The 22634-nt window shown below is 40.8% G+C and overlaps 2 protein-coding genes across 3 annotated transcripts; one reads left to right on the top strand and one right to left on the bottom strand.

Moving 5' to 3' along the window:
• Window positions 1-3292: 3292 nt before the first annotated feature.
• ap3s2 (adaptor related protein complex 3 subunit sigma 2) lies at window positions 3293-10064 on the bottom strand. The gene is made up of 6 exons (XM_072664014.1): window positions 9900-10064; window positions 8498-8589; window positions 7420-7531; window positions 6319-6390; window positions 4713-4820; window positions 3293-4396 (listed from the first exon to the last, which is right to left on the bottom strand). Exons 1-6 carry the CDS (start codon window positions 9966-9968, stop codon window positions 4271-4273), a joined length of 579 nt encoding a protein of 192 aa, XP_072520115.1. The 5' UTR covers window positions 9969-10064; the 3' UTR covers window positions 3293-4270.
• A 1455-nt stretch (window positions 10065-11519) lies between these two features.
• Window positions 11520-22289, top strand: c19h11orf24 (chromosome 19 C11orf24 homolog). Of its 2 annotated transcripts, none has more exons than XM_072664004.1 (4): window positions 11520-11786; window positions 14464-14645; window positions 19270-19386; window positions 20408-22289. In XM_072664004.1, the coding sequence occupies exons 2-4, from the start codon at window positions 14513-14515 to the stop codon at window positions 21460-21462; spliced, it is 1305 nt and encodes a 434-aa protein (XP_072520105.1). In that variant the 5' UTR covers window positions 11520-11786; window positions 14464-14512; the 3' UTR covers window positions 21463-22289. The 2 variants fall into 2 exon arrangements, with proteins under 2 accessions (XP_072520105.1, XP_072520104.1); XM_072664003.1 differs by having other exon boundaries at window positions 13002-14645.
• Window positions 22290-22634: the final 345 nt, after the last annotated feature.

Here is a 22634-nt window from a genome sequence, read left to right as displayed (position 1 = left end):
TATATATCCACCAGTATGACCAGCACGACCAAACAAGTTAACCAGCTCAACTAAACTCGTTATATATCGTTATATATAAATAAATATAGATATTTATACATAAGGATCAGCCATAACATTAAAACAGGTAAAAAGAAAAACACTGATCATCTTCATCTACAGAAGCTCCTGTCGTTCGAGGGGTGAATCTACTGTACATATCAGTCAGTGAGTGAACAGTCAGTTCTTGAAGATGATGAAGGTGATGAAGCAGGAAAAATGGACAAGCGTAAGAATCTGAGACACTTTGACAAGAACCAGACTGTGATGTTCTAGATAGACGACTGGATCATCAGAACATCTCCAGAACATCAGGAAGCAGGTCTTGTAGGGTGTTCTTAATATGCAGTGGCCAGTACCTACCAAAAGTGCTCCAAGGAAGGACAACTAGTGAACCTGAGACAGGGTCCCAGCGCCCAAGGCTCACTGATGTTAATGGAGGCTCCGCCCACCTCACAACTTACAGGACTTAAAGGGTCTTCTGCTAACGTCTTGGTAACAGATACCACAGGGCACCTTTTGGGCTTGTGGAGTCCAAAGTTTTTTGGCAGGTGGTTTCAGTGTTATGGCTTAAAAAAAACTCTTTTTATTGTCTCACGATTTTAGTAGAATAGTTTCTAATAGATTTTTGATTTGGAATAAAATCTTTCTCCATTGAAAGTTTAAAGGTTTTTCACTTCTCCTGTAAAGTTGGAATTTTGGATGTAAATTTTTTTGCATGACAGGAATGATATTTAATTTCTTCAATGAATACAGACACTTTTTTTTTAAATGAGCTCCTGAAGGGTTGTCTAGTAAAGGTAATGGTTCTGTGAGGCTTTCGAAGAACTGTTGGAACACTCCACTATTTCCACAGTGGAACTCTTTTTAGAATATCTATCTAGAATTTGATAGTATTTGATGGAACATTAATCCAGGCAGACACATGTTTAAGCATTTAAGGGTTCTCTGAATTGCCGTGGTTCTGTAAAGACCATTAGAGTATAGACCTGTACTGAAGATTCCTAGAAGAGCGCCTTTTTAAGAGAGTGTCTTCACTGTTAGTGGGTTGTTTTACGCTACCCCTGCTCTGCTAACGGTGGAGTCCGTCTTTGTCCTTCTTGGAGAAGCATGGAAGCGATGAGAGAGAGCTCAACAGTGATGGATGGGACAGAGATTTATGAAGACTTTTATGAGGAGCGTGACCGAGTGACTGTGCACATTTCATCAGATAACTCCAGACCTTTGATAGGCTCCTATCTCTGCACACACTCTTCTAAGATCTCAGAGATGAAGTCAGATAAGAAGCCTCATGGAGTCTCATCCATTAGCTCCGCTCCACCCACAGCTAATAACTGTAAAGAGCCTAAAACTAAAAACAGGTGAGAGCAGGGCGCTGATCCCAGGGGAAAACACGCACCCTGCTTTTTGTGCAGTTAAACAGGGTCCACCTTTCACAGCAGGCAGACAGATGTTTCTCCAGAGGCCACCTGAAGCTCTTTTCTCGTGGTGAGTGTGTGTTAAGACTAAGGTGTGTGTGTTGAAGTCCCAGAATTCAGTCCTGGATTATCTGAATCTCCTCTTGGGGGTGTGACAGAGCACCGTTTTGAAGCAGATCAACCTTAACTCACAGTGACAGCTAGCTAAGCTAAACTACAGCTTCCAAACATGGTAGAGGTAGTCCCTATTGACTCCATGCTGCCTAATGCCAGGCGTGGGCTAGAGGGGTATAAAGCCCCCCAGCATTGATCTGTGGAGCAGTGGAAGAACTGTGTTCTCTGAAATGATGGTGGTGGAGCTCCATCCAGTACTTCTGGGATGAGTTGAGGATTTGGGGATGATTAGGTGGGGTGGTGATCATCATCCAACATCCCGAACTCACTAACGCAATCAAATCCTCACAGCAATGCTCCTTAAATCTATAGAGACAGTTACTCCAACAAAAGCAGGAGAAACTCTTTAATTCCCTTAATTTCAGAAGAAGCAGTAAATGAGCAAGTGTCCCAATACTTTTGTCTGTACATTGTATAAATAAATATGCTGTATATCATAACTACGGGTAATCTGGAACCAACCAGCTGAACTGTAACTGAAGCCCATCTACAGACACTGCAATCACGTCTGCCATCAGGTCTGCTCATAAAGTACTGGGTGAAATGACTCGAGGTGGCCAGGATGTCACAATGACTCTAAATCAGGTTTGCAGTCCGTGTCCCGCGCTGCCATTACATGTGAGCTTTGCACCTTCATATAAAATGTAGCAAATTGTAATTAAGCCATAAATACAACAGTAAAAGATGCGGCTGGTTTTACTGCATGTAATAAGATGGAACAGAGGGAGACACATTTCTGAACCGTTCAGACGTCTGAAGCTCTACTAAAAGCTCCTCACAGAAAGTTCTTCACCTAATGGTGATGAAGACGCTGCCTGATGCCTGAGACACTGTTCTACCAGAGTTCTGAGAAGAGTTCGGCTCTAGAACCTGCTTTTAGATCAGATCATTAAAATGGTGGAGGGATACATGCTGCAGGGTGTAGTGCGGCTACAGAAAGTAGTGTCTAAAGAGAACTGCATTAGTTCAGATTCTCTATTCACTATTTTACCATCATCATCATCATCATCGTTCCATATAAAACTCAGAAGACTTGTGTAGCTTCACTGGTGGGTTTGGATAGGAGATAAAATGGCTATATGTACGTATATATATATATATATATATATATATATATATAGACAGAGAAAAGGGAAGGCAGATGAGACAAGCCCTAAACATCAAATCAATATTGCACATCAGAGCTGTGTATTTTAACATTGCCTTATTTTACTGTACTTAAATCAGAATTAGCATTTTTTTCTTTACAATTTTTATTATGATTTTTTTTATTAAGAAAGGTGTTATATTGAGAAGGAAGATTAAAATAAGGCTTTTTGAATGTTACTTAATACAGTTGTGTGCAAAATGATGAGCATCCTGGTTTAAATAAAGTGTAGTTGATATTCTAAGCATAAATATGTGGACAAATTGTCTTAAATATGAAATTTTTCTGCATTCTCTGCACATTTGCAGACCCTCTGCAGACCCACTGTATATTTACTTACTTATTAATTTCATTTAACAGATTTGAAAAAGTTAAATATGATGTATAAAATGTGGTAGAACCTGTGTTTGAACAAAAGGAGCTACAATAGCGAGCAGCCAGGTTTCAGCTTGTGCTGTACAATATGGGTCTGACTTTGGTCATCTTTTATAAATAACCACAGCTGGAAGAGCTCGAGTCTGGACAAAACATTTATTACACAACAGAAAGCAAACCGTATAAATAACCAATCCTTGACGAGCATTATTAGTAGATTCTGTGTTTGGAATAGAGGCAGAAATGTGACTCCTGATACTGGAATGTTGCTACACTGAATTATTACACATAATAAACAAAACTATAAGAATAAAATCAACAGCGCTCAGAACTGACTGGCTGAAATGAACGACACATGGAACACATATTAACTGTGGGATAGTGTGCTGTGCACTGTGTTGCACTCCAGTGTAACAGTCTGTAGGGTATGGTCAGCGGTCAGTCCGAGTAGGTTATAAAGACAATAAAGTATGTATGGCATTTTATCTGTCCAGGCTCCGCCCACAAATATGCTCAGAGGTTGGGCAAGCTTTACAGAACACTGCCCTTAGCATATATCACAATACCTACATTTAGAGCGTTATTAATATTCACCCTAATGAGAGACTGTAGCTCCGCCTCCTCAGTGTATATCACAATACCTACATTTAGAGCGTTATTAATATTCACCCTAATGAGAGACTGTAGCTCCGCCTCCTCAGTGTATATCACAATACCTACATTTAGAGCATTATTAATATTCACCCTAATGAGAGACTGTAGCTCCTCCTCCTCAGTGTATATCACAATACCTACATTTAGAGCGTTATTAATATTCACCCTAATGAGAGATTGTAGCTCCGCCTCCTCAGTGTATATCACAATACCTACATTTAGAGCGTTATTAATATTCACCCTAATGAGAGATGGTAGCTCCGCCTCCTCAGTCTATATCACAATATATACGATATACACTGAGGAGGCAGAGCTACAGTCTCTCATTAGGATTTTATGGACCTTCTACCAGCATTTTGTCAAACTTGTTCAACCTAGCAACAGTAGCTATGAAATTCCTGTGGGCGGAGTCTGGACAGGTCAGTTAGTTTCAGTGTTCAGGGTTAACCACAGTGAAGACAACTCAAAACGGGGACAGGCTGGGTACTTTAATGTTGATGTCTCCGATGTTGATGTTGCGAGGGATTTCTGGGAGGTTCATGTTCTTGACCGCTGAGACAGCCCGTGCTGGAGCAGCAGACAGCCCCCCCTGCAGGAAACACATTAACCTTGTAGTTGAATGTAGCTGAATTTTAGAAAAAATCAACTACACTCCAGACTAACTCCAGAGTTGTGTTTATTACTGGGGTTGTTTGACTTGTAACTATAGTAGAACTCCTTTGGTGCTTTTTAAAAGGTTCTATAAAGAACCATAAAAAAGTTACACTGCATTGCTGCTGTATGGATTATTGTTATGGGAGCTGGAGTTGAGGTGTTCGCGTTTCTGTTCCAAGGAGAATACCATATGTTTCAGATTGGGAACGCGGTTCTGCCTGGTGTGTGGAACAGTACCAAAAATGACTCACCTCAGATTTTTCCATCCGGTTCTGCAGCTCCACCTGAGCCACGATCTCATTCATATTGGTCTCCAGCACCATCCCACCCATTACCACCTCCTGCAGGATATAATGCACCTGCAACACACACACAAACATGCTCTCAGAGGGATCACAGTGACCTATGAGTGTGTACTGATTCCAGTACTGTGTAAAACTGTGTGGAAACATAAACCTGTACAGTCAGTGTGTAAATGGGTTTTACAGGAGCTTCTCACTGACCACTGACTTTCTGTTTATGTGGGTTTATTCTAATGTTATATAGAGTTAATTACAGGTAGAAAATCTCACTGACCACTGACTTTATGTTTATTTGGCTTTATTCTAATGTTATATAGAGTTAATTACAGGTAGACACTCTCACTGACCACTGACTTTCTGTTTATTTGAGTTTATTCTAATGTTATATAGAGTTAATTACAGGTAGACACTCTCACTGACCACTGACTTTCTGTTTATTTGAGTTTATTCTAATGTTATATAGAGTTAATTACAGGTAGAAAATCTCACTGACCACTGACTTTATGTTTATTTGGGTTTATTCTAATGTTATATAGAGTTAATTACAGGTAGACACTCTCACTGACCACTGACTATGTTTATTTGAGGTAATTCTAATGTTATATAGAGTTAATTACAGGCAGACATCTCTCACTGACCACTGACTTTATGTTTATTTGGGTTTATTCTGTTATATAGAGTTAATTACAGGTAGACACTCTCACTGACCACTGACTTTATGTTTATTTGGGTTTATTCTGTTATATAGAGTTAATTACAGGTAGACACTCTCACTGACCACTGACTTTATGTTTATTTGGGTTTATTCTGTTATATAGAGTTAATTACAGGTAGACATCTCTCACTGCTGAGATACACAGTGTTAGACAGTTGTCTGCCTCAGAGCTGTAAATGCAGTTTAAAGGGAACATAGCTAGAACATTCTGCACAGTAGGGAAGAGCTGAGATGAGGTGAATAGAAGAACAGAGTTGTCAGCCAGGTGTAATAAATCACTTCCCATAACACAAGATTATAAAAGCCTCTTCTGAGATTAGATAACCCAGAATAAAGCTAATATGCTACACTCCATAAAACCTTATGATCACACCATGTCAAACAAAGAGAATAAAGAGCACTGAGGCCAGAATACAAGGAGCGCAAGGCTGGAAAACACACTGTCTATTATTATTATTATTATTATTATTATTATAGTATAACCTCATTTAATTCATCAGTATTTTCTATATTACTGTTTTTATTCTGGATTTATGTATATAAATATCTGTGTACATGCATGTACATGCAAGTATATCCTGACAGTCTATGTGTATATATTATTATACACTCATATAATTTAATCATTTAATAATTTGTTTAAATATTACGTTTAGAAATATAACAGTCTGAGCACCACTGGTCAAACTTATATACACGCCTGTATGCGGTTTCATAAAAAACGGTCACATTTTTACAGCTTATTCTTCTATTTAATCACACAGATGAAACAAAGGGGGAAAACAGAAAATAACTGTAAATGTTGTAAGATCTGAACCAGCAAATACAAACTGGACTCACTTTGTCCATGTGGAAGATCAGGTCCAGCTCACAGACGTTTTCAAAGCATTTATCCAACGTCTCCACAAACACCTGCACAGGAACACACACAACCTAATTTTAGATTTTACCATTTTTAAAGACACATTATCTCAGTTATTGGTGACACACTGCCATCTAGCTGCACATATACTACATGAACAAAAGTATTGGGACACACGTCTTAATCACTGAATCCAGCTGTTTGATTCAGTCCCATTGTTACAGGTGTGTAAAATCAAGTCCCTAATCCTGCTGTCTGTCTTTCTTCCACAGAGATAACGGGAGGTTCTGAAGAGCTCACTGAACTCCAGCGTGGTTCTGTATGTAATAGGAGACACCGCTGCACCAACAACAAGTCAGCTGGTGAAATTTCCTCCCTCCTAGATCTTCCTCCATCAGCTGTGAGTGGTGTTATTATTGAACAGTGGAAGAGTTTAGGAGGAACAGCTCACAGAGAGCAGCTCAGCCACCGAGTGTCTGTCAGACCACGTAAAGTTACAGAGCGGGGTCAGGGCCGAGTGCTGAGCTCAGAGCAGAGAGCAGAAAAGCCTCCAACTGACTCAGTAACTGCAGAGCTCCAGACCTGCTGCTGCTGCTGGTAGAGCTTAGAGTAAAGGGGGACCAGCTCCATAACCCTGTGGGGTTAGAATGGGGTGGCTTAAAAATTTCAGTAGGTAAAATGTTTTGGTGTCCCAATACTTTTGCCCATATAGTGTTTATTTATGAGTTTGTTTTTATAGAGTTTGTCCTTTTATGCTGATCTGAAACCAGATTGTTTCCTCTTTATTAACACATCATTATTAGCACCTACTATGAAGTATTTACAATTAATTATTCAGCATTCACCATGAATTATTCAGTATCTATCATTAGTTATTACATTTTTCACAGTATATTATTCAGTATCCACAATGAAATATTCTGTGACCACTATAAGTGATTCAGTAACTACTATAATGTATTCAGTATCCACTATGAATTTCAGTATTTACTATAAAACTAAAGTGTAACTCCTGCAGGTGTGACACTGAGAACACTGACTCTTACAGATCAGGGGGTTAATGTGTGTATCGTGTTTACCTGTATAAGATCTAAAATCCCGAGTTCACTCTCAGACGAGTCGACGCAAAACACAAAGTAAAGAGTAGCGTAATGTCTGTAGATCAGCTTGTAGTCTGAGCCACCAATCAAACTGCACAGATAAAGAAATAGGAGTGTAAATATGACTTTTACAACACAAACACCCGTATCTGTGAGAGCGGTGCAGTATACTGTTCATTATAGTTATCACACGGGCTTCTGCGAATAGTAGCATCACTGAAATAGGGAAGGACGGCCCTCTGACAAATCTGGAACCAGCAACCCAAAACTATCAGAATGTTAAGATCATCTTGACTGACAGAGAGAATGTGTGTTGTGAGTTGTCTTTGTCCTAAGAAGCTTTCTTGAAACCCAGCCCAGAGTGATCTTTACCGTTTGCTGTAAGATCCTGATCGTGACTCCAGAAGAGTGTGTCCTACATTTACATTTACGGCATTTAGCAGACGCTCTTCTCCAGAGCGATTACAGAAGTGCTTTGCTATTTACCCAAGAAAACCTCAGCTAGTTTAAATAGGCTAAAAATTCAAAGAATGTCCTATTACGGTCTCCACATTGACTTGTGTCTAGTATAGGGACGTACCAATACCACCAATACCACCTTTTCCTTTACTGATACTGATACCAGATTTTCAAGTATCTGCCGATAACGAGTACCAATACCGATACCAGCTCTGACTCTAAATCCTGACAGTCCATAAAAAGAACAGCACGTACTGGATGAGTCACTGCACATCTGAAAAATTTCAGAGCTATGAAACAATGAAAATCGACACAGTGCAGTAAGCAAGTAGGGAAGCATAATTCCCTCGCTAAGCTCAACCAAACAGCTTTTTATTCACATTTCATTACAAGTGTGTAAAAAGCTGCTAAACATCAGTGTGTGGCTTTAAAACAAGCTGCTTAAACTCAACTTTTAGTTTTAGAGCCAAAAAAGAATATTGTTCAGAATATCGTGAGATTATCAGACTGTGAGCCCAGTATCGTGAACGTAGCTGAACTGTTGGCTGAGTGTATCGTCACACTCCTAGCCACTATAACAGCAGCACTACGGCATCACCTGCCGCCCTCCAGGAAGTTGCAGACGTTGTCGTCCCTCTTGGACACCAGATGGAACGTCTCCCGAATGATCTGCTGCTGCATGTCCTCGGCCTGAAGGAGGGGAAATTTTAAAAAAAAGAGTTTTTAGAAGATTTTATCTTAGATTTGCTCTTTCTCTACATTAGGCCAGCGTTCAACGATGGCATAAGCTGGTCTTTGATGGTCAAGGAGGTTCAAAAGCTGGTCATCCAGGTGAAAACATACCCTATACTGGTAAGCCAGGTGCTTAACCAGCTCTTGACCAGCAGCATAGTGTATGCTGGCTTTGATTTTGGTGAGGCTGGTCATGCTGGTGTCCAGCTTGGTCTTGCTGGTCATTTTGGTCGACCAGCTTGATGATTTAGGCTTTAACCGTGCTGGTCAACCAGCTTAATCATGCTTGGTCAGGTTGATCACGCTTGTAGATCAACTAAACCCTCATATGAACACACACCTGAGCTGGCCAGGCTGTTCCTTTCCCAGCAGGGGAATCGAGGTATTAGAGACCAGTCAACACAAGACAAGGTTTATTTTTATGGAAGATTTTATACGCAACAGTAATTCTACATGCTTCACTTACATTAAACAAAACAGAGAGAAGAACAGGGAATAACATGAGGAAAACAGGTTAAAGAAGACAGGTCTAGATCCCTATAGACAAAAACAGCTATACATTGCTATAATACATTGCAACAATAGATAACTATAAACAAAGCGTAGAGACACGAATATATACAGAAGAGTGGTTTCATATAGAAAAGACTTTAATAGACCTTAATAGTATTTAATAATTTAATATCACATCATATTTAATCTAATGTATCATATTGTCTTAATTTGTCATACTGTACTGTAATGTACTGTACTGTGTCCTACCACTGCATTCTGTATTTTATAGACCAGATTATCCAAGTCTTATTATTAATAAACTGAAAAAGGAACCACATTAAAATAAAACTGATTTTCAGGAACTTCCTATTTCTGCTGAATCAGGAGATCTGCTGAATTCTGACATTACGGTGAATTGTGATTCAGTACACCCCCTTAACAGATGTTCAGATGTACAGACTGGAGCATCAGGGTGATCATGATAGGTTCATTATCCCTGTATTTACTGTTCAGCTGTAATAATGATGATAACTCAAAGGTGTGTTTCTAAATGAGGGTCTAACTGCGCTTGGTTTAATAGAATATCCTTTATATATATATATAATATTAACATCAGACCCTCAGCAGTGCTGCACATCAGTACTGTGTGTTTACAGTCTTACTGTAAACGTCTGATCATCCCGGATCTGATCAGAGATCTGAGGCAGATGGTTTCTATTGATCAGCTGATATGAAAGCAGCCGCTCGCAGATAACAGGAATCCAATTACTCACGAAATACTGGTAGAATCTGATGAGCCTCGGTTTTCCATGGTTGTTAAATATAAGAATAGCCTTGATCATCTTTGTTCTTCGTGCTTTTCTGCTTCAGATCTCTAATAAATTTGCTCTCAGTCACTAAAACACCCTCACGTAACAGGCTTTAGCGCTTCCGTATCATTAAATCCTCACTTCATAATAAAAGTCCAGAGAAGACTCGAAAATATATCTACTACCTTTTACAGTTTTTTAGGTTTAAAATAAACCACCTAACCAATATCTTATATAATTTTAATATCTTAATACATTTATATATCTTACACATTATCTACGTTTTAATATTTAATGCATTAATTTTTTAAAATGCATTTAACACATGACGAGACGCTCACGTGCAGGGCAAATACATAATAAAAGTCAAGCGAAAGCTTAAAATATTGTAAGTAATATTAGTTCTAAATACCAGTAGGACAAGAAAATTATCCTATTTAATTTTAGAGTCGCACACATGCTAAAGCATACAAAGTTACATATGTTAAATTATTTTTATTCTTCAATAATCTGAAATTATAGCATGCAAATAAATTACATTATCACTGCTGTTGGAACAAAACATTATATCACCATATAGGTCCTGGTTCTTCTTTTTTATATAATTTAAGGACACCAACAAGAGTTCAGTAACATCAAATAAAAGTTAAGGATGTATTTAATTATCATGTAAAGCTCATTTTTTGTTACTATATATGGTGAAGAATATATAGATGTACTATAATAATATATAATAATATAAGAATATAACATTAAATATTACATATATTACATGTATCTAATGGAATGCACTCAAGCAAACTACATCAGAAAAGACAGAAATGGAATTGAATCCTGAAGTCCATCATTGATTCAGAGTTACAGTACAGATATGTAGAACTGCACATAAACACATAGACAAATAATAGCCAAATAAAAGGAAGTGGAGACGTGAGCACACTGCCTTAATAAATCAAACCAAATCAAAGTAAAGTTTATATCTCACATGAACAGTCAAATGTCAGAAATGCTCTAATTATTGGGTCAATTAGAAATTATCTGTAAATAATCTGTAAATAACATTGTTATAGTTTTTTTTTACTTCTATTATTTATATTGTGTATATAGTGGTAATTTATCCACGTTTTTGTAACTGAGTGTCTTGCTATCTCTTTGCTGCTGTGACACTGAGAATTTCCCCACTGAGTGGGACTAATAAAGGATTATCTTATCTTTTCTTATAACATGAATGAAATCAAATAAACATGAAATAAATATATAAACACATCTAAATAAATACAATCATTATTAAAATACAGATAGGAATAATATTGTAGTAGATTAACAGGAATAACAGTGTAAACTAGAGCAGTTTGTAAGAGCTGCATGTATACTGTATTCTACAGTGCATGTATAGATATGTATACAAATATATATATATATTTTTTTTTTTTTGCGCGTGTGTGTATATATATACACACACATATATATATATACACACAGAAATAAAAGATGCTAGACTGCGCAGTTAGTCGCAGTGTGTGAGAGGGAGCAGCAGGGGGCAGCACCGCGTCCGGCGAGTCAGTGTGCGATAAAAACCCGAAAGAAGAGGCTTGAGTCGTGTCTGTTTGGGGGGCTAACAGTTTCCAGCTCCGACACCAGAACCGAGAGCCCGAACATCTGGAGATCAGCTCAGACACACTCGCTCTCCTGAGGTTAGCCCGTGTGAGAGAGTTCGGCTCGGGTTTCGGTTCGGCAGGTTCAGTTAGAGCTCCAGCCCAGCTGAGCTGCATGAAGCTAACAGGCTAACAGGCTAACAGGCCCCCCGGCCCCCCGGCCCCCCGGCTCCCCGGCCCCCCGGCTCTCCTCCCGGTGAGTAAACCCAGAACCCTCGCACTCCTCTGAAGTTAGTGTTCCGCTGTGGTTGAAGGCTCGTTTGGACTCTGGCTGCTTTAATACCGCAGTTTAACCCGAATCTGCTGCAGCTGCTCCTGTTCTGACTGATTCCTGAGCTGCTTCAGCCTCGGTCTGTGGCCATGAACACTTTCACAGTCACTCATAACTTTAATAGATATAATCAGCTTTATCATTAGTAGGCGTAGAGTACATTTACATTTATGATATTTAGCTGAGGCTCCAGAGGGACTTACAGGGTCACTGGTATTACAGAGGAGGGTCAGTGCAGTGTTAGGAGTCTGGCCCAGGGACTCAGCACAGTCACCCAGCCCAGGAACCGAACCCCAGTCTCCCACATGGTGCGGCAGCTCACTGGCAGGTAGTGGGAGACCACCGTAGTGTTGCCATAATTCTCAGTAGTCCTCTCCAGATTCTCAAGGATCCAAGGAGTCCCGTGCATCACATGTGCTACAGGGGGTGGGAAGAAATTGAGGTCCCAGAAACCCCAAGATCCCAATTACACCCAAAGAGCAATTATGAATCAATAATAATAATATAATAAGTGAGGACATAAATAGGGAATAGTCCCAGTAGCATAATAAAGAGTCCAGGTGTGTGTAAAGTGTGTAAAAAGGTAAAGGTGCATGTATTTGTCACTGTACAGCGAAATGTGTCCTCCGCATTTAACCCATCTGGTAGTGAACACACACACACACACACACACACACACACCCAGAGTGGTGGGCAGCCAACTCCAGCGCCCAGGGAGCAGAGAGGGTAAAGGGCCTTGCTCAGTGGCAGCTTGCCGAGCCCGGGAATCGAACCCACAACCCTGTTATGGATATCCCGGCGCTCTAACCGCTGAGCCACCGCTGCCCCATAGAGTGACGGCGTGTGTTTGGCTGGCTGCGTCTCAATACCAGGTTTACTTGATCTGTTTGTTTCGCTCTTTAATAAAATCAAGTTTCTGTGAACTGTTGGATAACTTTACACCCCCTGTATTTAACTCCCCTCAGGCTTCAGTAGTAATGTTTGTGTGGGTTTCTGAACCCAAACATTATTTTTTACACCATTCTATTAATCTTTCTTTATGTCTTAGAATTAAACAAGGCTTTTAATTCTGATCGTTTCAAACTGATATGTAGATGAGCTCTGTTCTGATTGGCTGCCTTGTGTTGCGCCTCATTCCAGAAGCAGTCCCAGCTGAAGCATGCCTCCATGAGTAGGTGGAGGTGGAGGAGGTGAATGGATGAAGGCTGTAGGAACAGTATAGGTAAAGGTGTGGGTTTTCTGCGGCGTCACAGACTGTGACTTGGCTTAGTTTCCAGATCTGGGTCGTTTACAGACTGCAGTTTCACACTGTTGGGAATTAAGGGAGGTGTATTTATATGTAGTGTGAGATGTAGACCCTGTAATCAATGCAACAACCAGGCTTTTGAGATGGTTACAGTAATGAGAGAAATTGCAAAATGCTGTGTTTAATGTGGAGTGAAGTTGTGTGAACGTATTATTTGGGCTGTTTTTATATTGTATTGATGATAAAAACGCACTGTTCAGTCGGAGTCTTTTAAGTGTTAGACTGTGTTGAGCAGAAGTGGAGAGGTGTAGGTCTGAACTGTCTCTATTGATTGTCTTGTAAGTAATATTTTTTTTAAATATAGATATATTGAATATAGAGATTTCTCTGTGTGTCCTGGTTGGTGCCGCGTGTCCGGTCCGGCAGTGCAGAACAGCTGCTCAGGGTTAAATGAAGGCGGAGTGTGTCCTGGAGCGCTGAGGAAAATCTCTCGGGCCTGTTTGTTTTGTGGGCTGTTACTGAGAGCTCACACTGAGACTCTGGGAGTGGCAGAGGATTAAACCTGGAGCAGATTTTACCTTTGGAACTTCCTTATAGAGCAACTGGCTGCATTCCAGCAGGACTTGGACTTGGAGTTAGAGGTTTTTTGGTTCTGGATGAAATTCTGGAGGAACACTGTATAAGATTCTGACTATGTACATTTCTATTGAATATTTAAAATGCAAGGGACTTGTTTTTTTGTTTAGCTTGACCACAATAATAGAAGAAAAAATAATAATAGAATAATCACTTATGTTCTATCAGAATTCCCTTAATGTGTGGACCAATAGAAACGGTCCATTTGAAAATAACGTGGAATAAATTTGGAAAATTAAAAGTTGAATTTTGGAAGTTACAATATGTAGGTTTTGTTTAAACTATTATTACTATTATTATTATTATTATTATTATTATAAATACTTAATACTAAAATTCTTTAGATGTTTTATTTGGCTAATAATTTAGATAGTTGGTCTTTACTGAGAGCTGGTGCACAACTGTTCCAATATCTTCTTGTCTAAACGGTGTAATTAAGTGTTTGTTTGTTTTGCTTGTTTGTTTTTGGGGGGCAGAGTTTTGTATATGATCATCTTTGCTGCCCAAATCAGTTTAATCCTTGCAACACTAGATGGCGCTCTCACACAGTAAGTCCTCTGTAACTGCGCGTGCTGCTGTCTGCAGGCCTCTGGATGAGCAGGTGTATCACCTGAACAGCGGGAATGTCCTGAGTGGTCAGGTTAACAGCGTCACAGGTGAGCGGTTTCCGGTCTGTGTGTCTGATGGATGAGTTCCGATGCTGTGGTGTTTCTCCAGCAGGTGCTGTGATGAGATGCTGTTTCTGCATGTGTGAACATCTGCTTTCATCATGAGCATCCAGCGTCTCCTGCTGCTGCCGCTGCTCCTGCTGCTGCCGTGTGTGTGTTCGGCGACTGACGGCTTGGCCAGCATCGTCGGCAAAGTGCCGGTGAATAATACGGACGAGTGCAGCCTGTCGTACTGTGAGTCCATCACTGACACTGCTCATACACACATCTGAGGGTGGGGTTTGGAAGAACATGCATTATGGGTGATCAGATCACAAGAGACTTTCAGAACACCGAGCTGCTCACGCCTGGCCTTTTGTATACGTCTCCAGAGACCACTTTTGGGTACGGTGCACCCTCACTGCTGTCCTTTTGAGATTGACACGGGCCATAAATTCCCACTCAAGCTCCAGGACACCCCTCCTAATGAACGCTTTCAGCTACTTTAAGTTGCACACAGCTTGTCTAGTCCCTGTAGAGAAGTACTGCCAATAGAATAGGACTCTCTGGAGCAGATCAACATCATGACCCTATTGGCTCCATGCTGCCTAATAATGCCAGGCGTGGACTAGAGGGGTATAAAGCCCCCCAGCATTGAGCTGTGGAGCAGTTAAAGAGCTGTGCTCTCTGGAGTGATGGTGGTGGAGCTCCATCCAGTACTTTTGGGATGAGTTGGGGAGTTGGAGATGATGAGGTAGGATGTTGGTCATCATCATCCAACATCCTGACCTCACTATTGCTGAATGCAATCAAATCTTCAGAGCAATGCTCCTTAAATTTAGTAGAAAGTCTTCTTCTCTGGACAGTCGATACAGTTACTCCAAGTAATGCAGGATAATCCTAATTGTAAAGGATAATCTATAGAAAAATGTGACCTGGGCTGAGGAACGGAGCAGAGCTGCAGACAGCAGCAGGTCCATGTTCTAGATAACTGGTCCTGGACTGTTCTTTTATTACAATCAGTATCAGAAACCACATAATCACGTCTGTTGGAGATTACTAAACATCTCAAGCTTTGAGGAGAGTGTGAGACGATTCAGGATGCTAATTGGTACACAGAAGCTTCTGTTATTATTAGCTACTGTTAATTAACCTCATAACTCCATCGTGATCAGCTTCATTTTGGAGCTGTGTATATGCATGACATGAGCACAGGTGTTTTTTTTTTTTTTTTTTTTTTTTTTTTTTTTTTTTACGTAGCAGTTGGGATGATCCTGCATGCAAATTCCTGACTGGCCCATAAACACACTAAGCTAGCTTTTTTTTTTTTAAATAGAAATCCTTAATTTGCTGAGGTTGGATTCTTTGTTTCGTCAGCAGGAGAAAAATGGAAAATCTGTGTAAATTATTGTTGGAAACCAGAACATCCAGCTAATGTTTAGTTTTGCTCTAAAAGATGTTTATTTGTGAGGACTGTCATAACCGCTGTGAGAGCTGAACATCTGCATTCAAACTGCATCATGTGGCAATGCACGGGGTCCAAGCACTCCGCGTCCTCATGTGCAGTGTTTGTCAAGTGTTTTTTTTTTTCTTTTTCTTTTTCAAGAGGTCTGAAATGTGTGTTTTTTTTGACTGAAGTTTTCAGTTAAACTTTGCAGTTTGCGTAGCTGATTGCACAATGTTTTGAATAATCCCACAGCAGCTGCCCCTGCATTTTATTCTGAGTGCGCCACAGCTTTCTATATATATATATATATATATAATATATTATTATTTTTTTAATTTTTTTTTCTTATTGTTATTTATTTATTTCTTATAAATAAAGAGCCATATTCGACCTTCCAAATGGTTTGCTGAGTTTTCACAGTTCTACGAAACCATTGCCTTTAGTGAAGAACTCTTGAGCAACTACTTTCTAACAGTTTAGAAAGAAGCTGATTCCAATATCCGATTACATAAATATTTAAATTCCCCTTTTTAGCACGTTTTCAATAATTAGGACTCCTTACTGTTGTGATCACAGAGCCAAGCCGACCCAGCTCGACGTGTGTGGCCAAAAAAAACCCAGTCAGTGTGATTTTAATTAAAAAAGCATACATCTTAACAAAGCTGAGCAAAGGGCTGAGCCGAAACAGCGCCTGGACCAAACACACACACACACACACACACGCACGCGGCTGAGCGGCCCTTTCATCTTAAATCTGAACCACATGGCCCCTCTCAAAGCACGTCCTTCAAGGAAAGAGATGAGATGTTAAAAAACAAAACATATGGCTTTACTTCTCCTTCTGAAAATATGATATTCCGCAGGCACCCGTCCGCCCCGTTTTATCTCCGAAGGTAGAAATCAGGACATATTTCATCCAGAACCAAAAAAACAAACCCGAGACTCTCCTGACCGCAGGCGGAACCTTCTCAGAAATCAGAAAGAGGAGTGAAGGAAACCTGAAGCAGAACCTTAAAGACACGGCTGAACTTACAGAACCAATAAGACCCTATAGCATAGAATAAATCCGGGACTTATTTTATATATTAGGGGGCGGAGTTCAAGTGTTCTTTAGTAAAAGCAATGGTTCTGTGTAGAACTATATTTTGGATGGTTATTCATATACATGGGAAACATTTTCGTGGATAATGGATCTGTATAGAACTGTGGCTACTCATTAGATACAGGTGCTGCTGCGTGATGCTCATGCCTCCAGAGGTTGCAGGTTCGATTACTGGTGATTCCACAGCCATCCGTCAGTGACCGGGTGTCTTAGAGAGCATGTCTCTCTCTTTGTCTCTCTCTGGGTGGGTAGGATGGTCTCCCTATACGCCCCAAATCCTTCAGCGCAGGCGTCTGTTTAGCAGAGTTAGCCTTTAGCGTTCTTCTCCAAACATGTTGAGCTCCAGTGGCTTTCATCCCATGGTGTCGATCGGTGGATTTTCGTTGAGACACTGAGGTTCTTCTCTTGTAGTTCGTTTAGCGAAGCGTAACCATTCAGATCTGGTACCATCAGTGCAGCACAGTTGAACTAAATCCTGAGTTGCCAGATCCAGCAGAATCTCCAGTCTAAAGTTAACATTTAAATAACCTTTATAACTCATGAATATGCTAATTATCATTTCTCTAATAAACTTTTTCAGATCCTTTGAAATTAGTAAAACATTTAAAAAGCACTTTTAAAAGGATTATTCCAGGTGTCGACTTTCCAGCTGTAGCTTACATAGGTGCCTGTCTACGTTTAGGTTGCCAGCTGTTCAGCATCAGCCTGCATTCCTAAATCAGTTTTCTACCATCTGCAAGCAGAGAATTACAGTTTTCTGTGTCTGCAGGTCGTTTAGATATTAGTAAAAAACCTTAGTGAATAATTTTCTCCCCTTTACTGCGTTTTCAGACTGGCTCAGTTTGGCAGACTACCCACCAACCTGGCAACCCTGACTAGAACTGGAGTGTAGCTGACATTTTTATCAGAATTGTGCATCTTAAGATCAGTATCTGCTTCGGCCGCAAGCGTGTGTCCAGCACCCATAACTTCCAGAAACACACACACACACACACACACACGCACACACTCACTGAGAGTAGGTATAGAGTTACAGTGTGTGTAAGCGTGTTAGTGAGCGCTGCATGGAGAACGACAGTGAGGTTTAAACGGCCGCGTCCATCTGGAAGTCTGCAATGTTTGGTATGAGAGCTATAAATACACAATCACTCTGCATTCCACACACACACACACACACACACACACACACACTGTGTGCTGTAGACCCAGCGTGCTTTACACTGACCTGTAGTCTCTGTTAGACGGTGGGAATTACAGCAGTCTACAGTTACGCACCCCAGTCTTCAGCCCATAATTGAGGATATTGTATATTGTGAATATTTAAATGAGTTATTAATGCAAATAATTCTTTTGTTCTTAATTAAATAGTTCTTTTGATGTTCTTATGATGATCTTTCTTTATTAAAAACCTCGTTGTCTATAAACCCACTCTAAAAACTCTATACTCTTAACTGTATTAAATAGAAACGATTTACAGTAAATTAATTATATTATTATTAAATAATCATGGACTCCACAAACATCACCTACAAATGCACACACACACGCGTGCGCGCGCTAGGGAAGATGATACTGTAGATGTTGGGTCTGTTGCGGACCGTGAGGATGCTCTGGTGGACAGGCGTTCTGTGAGTTCTGCTCTCTGGAGAGAGAGAACTGGGTGATCTCGTCCAGAAGATTTCCAGCGTCCAAATCAATCAAACTGAGGAGTTTCTAACAGGAAAATAAAAAGTGAATAAATGGTTTACATGTGTTTTTCTTTTATTGGGTTAGGGGGAGTGGCTCTAGTGCCCTGCTTTAGGTAGTGGTCTATGAACAAGCTTAAAGGGGAATTCCACCTAATTTTAAAATTCACTGCACAACCTTGTGTGACCTCAACTACGATTCTGTTCTGTCATTTTTATACGGACGTTTCCCACCTAATGTTCAACCCTTAAAATTAAACAAACCATTTCTGCTGATTAACACTGAATATGTAAATGAGAGCTGTTCTGATTCGCTGTGCTTTATTCAAAGGGCTGTGCTGGGTAAGACTCCATATGGATGGTTCAAATGCTGGGTTATGCTGCCGTTAGTCAGAGAGAGCACAACTGGCCTTGCTCTGTCAGGGGTGTGTTGATTCGCACCGTCTCCCCACATCTCTGCTAGTGTGATGTTGGTCAGCAGGGCTGTGGAGCCGTGCTGTCCTCTGAGCATGCAGGCTGCTTGGTAGTTCACATGAATGTATGAAAATGTGAAGATGTGTAGAATTAAAAATGATTATTATAAATGGAGGGTTTTTTTCTTTCTTTAAGAATTAATGATTTTTTTATTAATATTATTTTTTGCAGGTTTAAAAACTTTTCACCGGTCCTGTGACAGACACTTCTTCTGGGATAAGAAGTCCTTGTGCATTTTCCTGACCTGCCGCTCTGAGGCTTCATGTGATCGCTTGTTGGAGGAACTGGGTACGTTACATGGTTTCTGGTGAATTTCTACTGAAGTCTAGTCTCGTGTTCTTCCTGAGAATCAGTAATAAAGTCTATTTTTAATTAGGAATGTGTTTTAATATTTAGCTGGCCAGCTTTCAGAAGTGCTGCCCATGTTTCCTTCAGTTCCTTTAGTGATAGGTTAGATTTACAGGGACGGTGTGCAGAAATCATAAAGTACAGAAATTCTGTAAACATGCCCCACGCATCAGTAAGCTGGGAAAAGCAGAAACGGCGGCTCTGAGCCTCTCTTCTGTGTTTAGCTCCAAGCGGCTGACAATAGGAACAAAACGTTCAGAGAGAATTGAAGAATCTGTTGAAGCCAATCATTTAGAGTGCTGCCTCCTTCTCTCATAACTCATTTGAATACAGTTGAGAAGACCTCAGGTCGATTTGCAGCTTGTCGCTAAATCACAGCTACAAGCACTCGTGTAGGAAATGACCGGTCACTTGTTGCGCACGATAAGCCACTCCTGAAATATACATATACAAATAATCTACATATAAAACATGTATAAAGTACATAACATTATTTACACTCACGCCTACGCAAGACAACTTGTAGAAAATAATAAAGTATATCAGCAGATAATTGTCATACTCTTATTTATGTAGCCATGATTTGTAAACCGTACTTCAGCTGAAAAATAGCTGAATGCAGTGATTCTAAAACGCATGTCTGCACATTCAAGTCACGTTACAGCTTAAGTTTGGATTTTTATAGAATTTCCAGAAAAGCATATTGGGACGTAATCTACTCCAGCTGGACTCTAGTAGTAAACACAAACATCTCATTAAGAGTGACGGTGCGGCGAGTCCTCACAAATAAAGATGTCCGTCTAAAGAACCTTCACTTCATACTCTAAAGACATGGTTCTTTATGGAACCAAAATTACTATTGATGTTATTTATTATTAGAATAAGGAGATGGTTTTCTTAATTGGTGCCCATACATTTTAATCATTGCATCTCTAATTATTTATTTATTTTTAATCCTCAGCAAAGGGCCAGGATGGCCATCTGATTGCCCCTTTCAGCCCTTCATCTGCCCCTCATACTCCTCTACCTGCCCCAGGTCCACCTCTTAATCCTACTGGACTTCCTGATCCTCAGCCGCTTTCGTCCAACAACAGCACTGCAGCCCCCAGCCCTGTGGAGTCCAGCAACACCAGCAGCTCCTTAGAAAACGGACACCAGGGACCAGCTAACCCTCCTCGAGTCAGCACGGATAAACCTGCCGTAAATAACACCAATGCTCCTGCAGCATCTCCATCAGCAGCTTACAAGGCTCCACCTCAAGCTCCAGGTTCAGAGCGCACCCCTGCTGCTGGGGCTGAAGGGAACAAAGTGACCCCCAAGATCAAAACTACCCCGGATTCCTCCCCTGAAGTACCAGCCCCAACTGCTCCAGCCACAACAAACGCCATAGTGATGACCACTGCAACATCAACAACAACAACAACAACAGTGACCACCTCTACCACAGTAACCAACGCCACCACCATCACCATGGCTGCAACAACTAATACCACAGCAACCGCCTCACCACCACGAACAACAACAACAACAACAACAACAACAGTGCCACCTACAACCACTACACTTTCAACCACTACAAACACCACAACAGCGCCTACTGCCACGACGGAATCCATCACCCGGCCGCAAACCGCATCTCCTTCACCTTCTCCCACAGCAACCACCGCTCCACCACCCGTCCTGCCCACTACCCATCCAGTTCTCCCCACAGAGGGCCGAAAGCCTTCAGTGACCACGCCAAAACCCCCCGAGAACCCTTTGACGGGACGGTTACCCCACACCAAGGGCGAGGAGAGAGACCAGGCAGGCCAGGGGTTTGTAGAAGCTGCTGGAGAGCCGCTGACCATTCACGTGGTCAACACCAGTTCTCTCCTGGCCGTGCTAATGTTCGGCCTCCTGTTCTTCGTCGTCACGGTGGTCCTTTTCCTCAGGCAGGCTTACGAAAGCTACAAGAGGAAAGACTACACACAGGTGGATTATCTGATTAACGGCATGTACTCTGACTCAGGGGTGTGAGAGGTGCAGAATTTTGGGCTTTTCTTTATTTTTGGTTTGGTTTCAGTGGTGGTTTATTGGTGGGGGTTACAACTGGACTCAGAACGCGAGCGTTTGTTGATCACATGATGATTTCCGACTATTCTGCAAGGACTGAGCAGATTGTGGGACTTTCCAGTCTTCAGTAGAACTTCATTCAATAATGTACAGCTTTTCTTTCTTTGTGTTTTTCTATGCAGAAGAAGCTTCCATGTAATTCACACCACACAGGACTGAAGCCTTAGTCTTAACCCTTATACCTTTAACCCTTTCTCAGTGAATGTCATTCTAAGAGATTGATGGTGCAATATTTTCTGTTCTTTATTTTTCTATAATTTCCATTAATGTCCATTCATCTTCAAGAGGGACTAATGAGGTCCGGTTGCACTAGTTGCCTTCTTCGCTGTCTGTATTCCAATGCGTTGATGCTTGATGCCTTTCCACTTTAATTGCCTTTCTTTTGTCCCTTTTTCTTAAAGAGTTTGGCTTTACTTTTGTTTTTTTATTTAGTTTTTGTTTGTTTGTTCTCGGACCATTCCACTTCTCTGGTTAAGAATGGACGCCAAAAAGTCACTGTGGCACTGAAGCACATTAACGAAAAGCCAAGGGAATCGTTTAGCCATTATGAACTTCATCCCAGGATTCAGAGGGAACTTTATTTTCTACTTTAAAGATTTTGAGAGATCTAACGCAGGTGGAACAGCCTGATATATGTGCCAATTTGAACCTGTACGTTGTACTAATGCACTGCAAAAAATGAAAGAACGTTTACTTTGCAAAAAAAAGAATAAACGTGAACAAAGACTGAAGTGAGCGTTTGACTGAGACTGAACGTTTCTCAGAGGGAGAGATTGATATGTCAGAAGAGCCGATCTTCTACTTCCCTAAACCCTAAAGTCATGTCTTTAGAAGCACCTCATGGACTTGGCTTGTACTCACTCACTCGCGTTTAGCAATCTGAAGACTCTCCATAAGGGGGTGCTGTTCACTCACACAGCTTTTGGGGCTTCATGTCGATGACTCTGACTCTGTAGCTGAGCTCCAAAGCCTAGACAGAAGCTGAGGTAGGGTGGGACCTCAGGAAGTCACCGTCTTAACGAGGACTTTACAGAAATGAATTACATAAATGAACAACATTTTAAAACATTAATCAT

This window comes from Salminus brasiliensis, chromosome 19, assembly GCF_030463535.1.
Source record: "Salminus brasiliensis chromosome 19, fSalBra1.hap2, whole genome shotgun sequence".
In the NCBI taxonomy this organism is placed as follows: domain Eukaryota; kingdom Metazoa; phylum Chordata; class Actinopteri; order Characiformes; family Bryconidae; genus Salminus; species Salminus brasiliensis.
The sequence above is the reverse complement of the archived record's forward strand: the minus strand, read 5'-3'. Positions and strand labels throughout refer to the sequence as shown.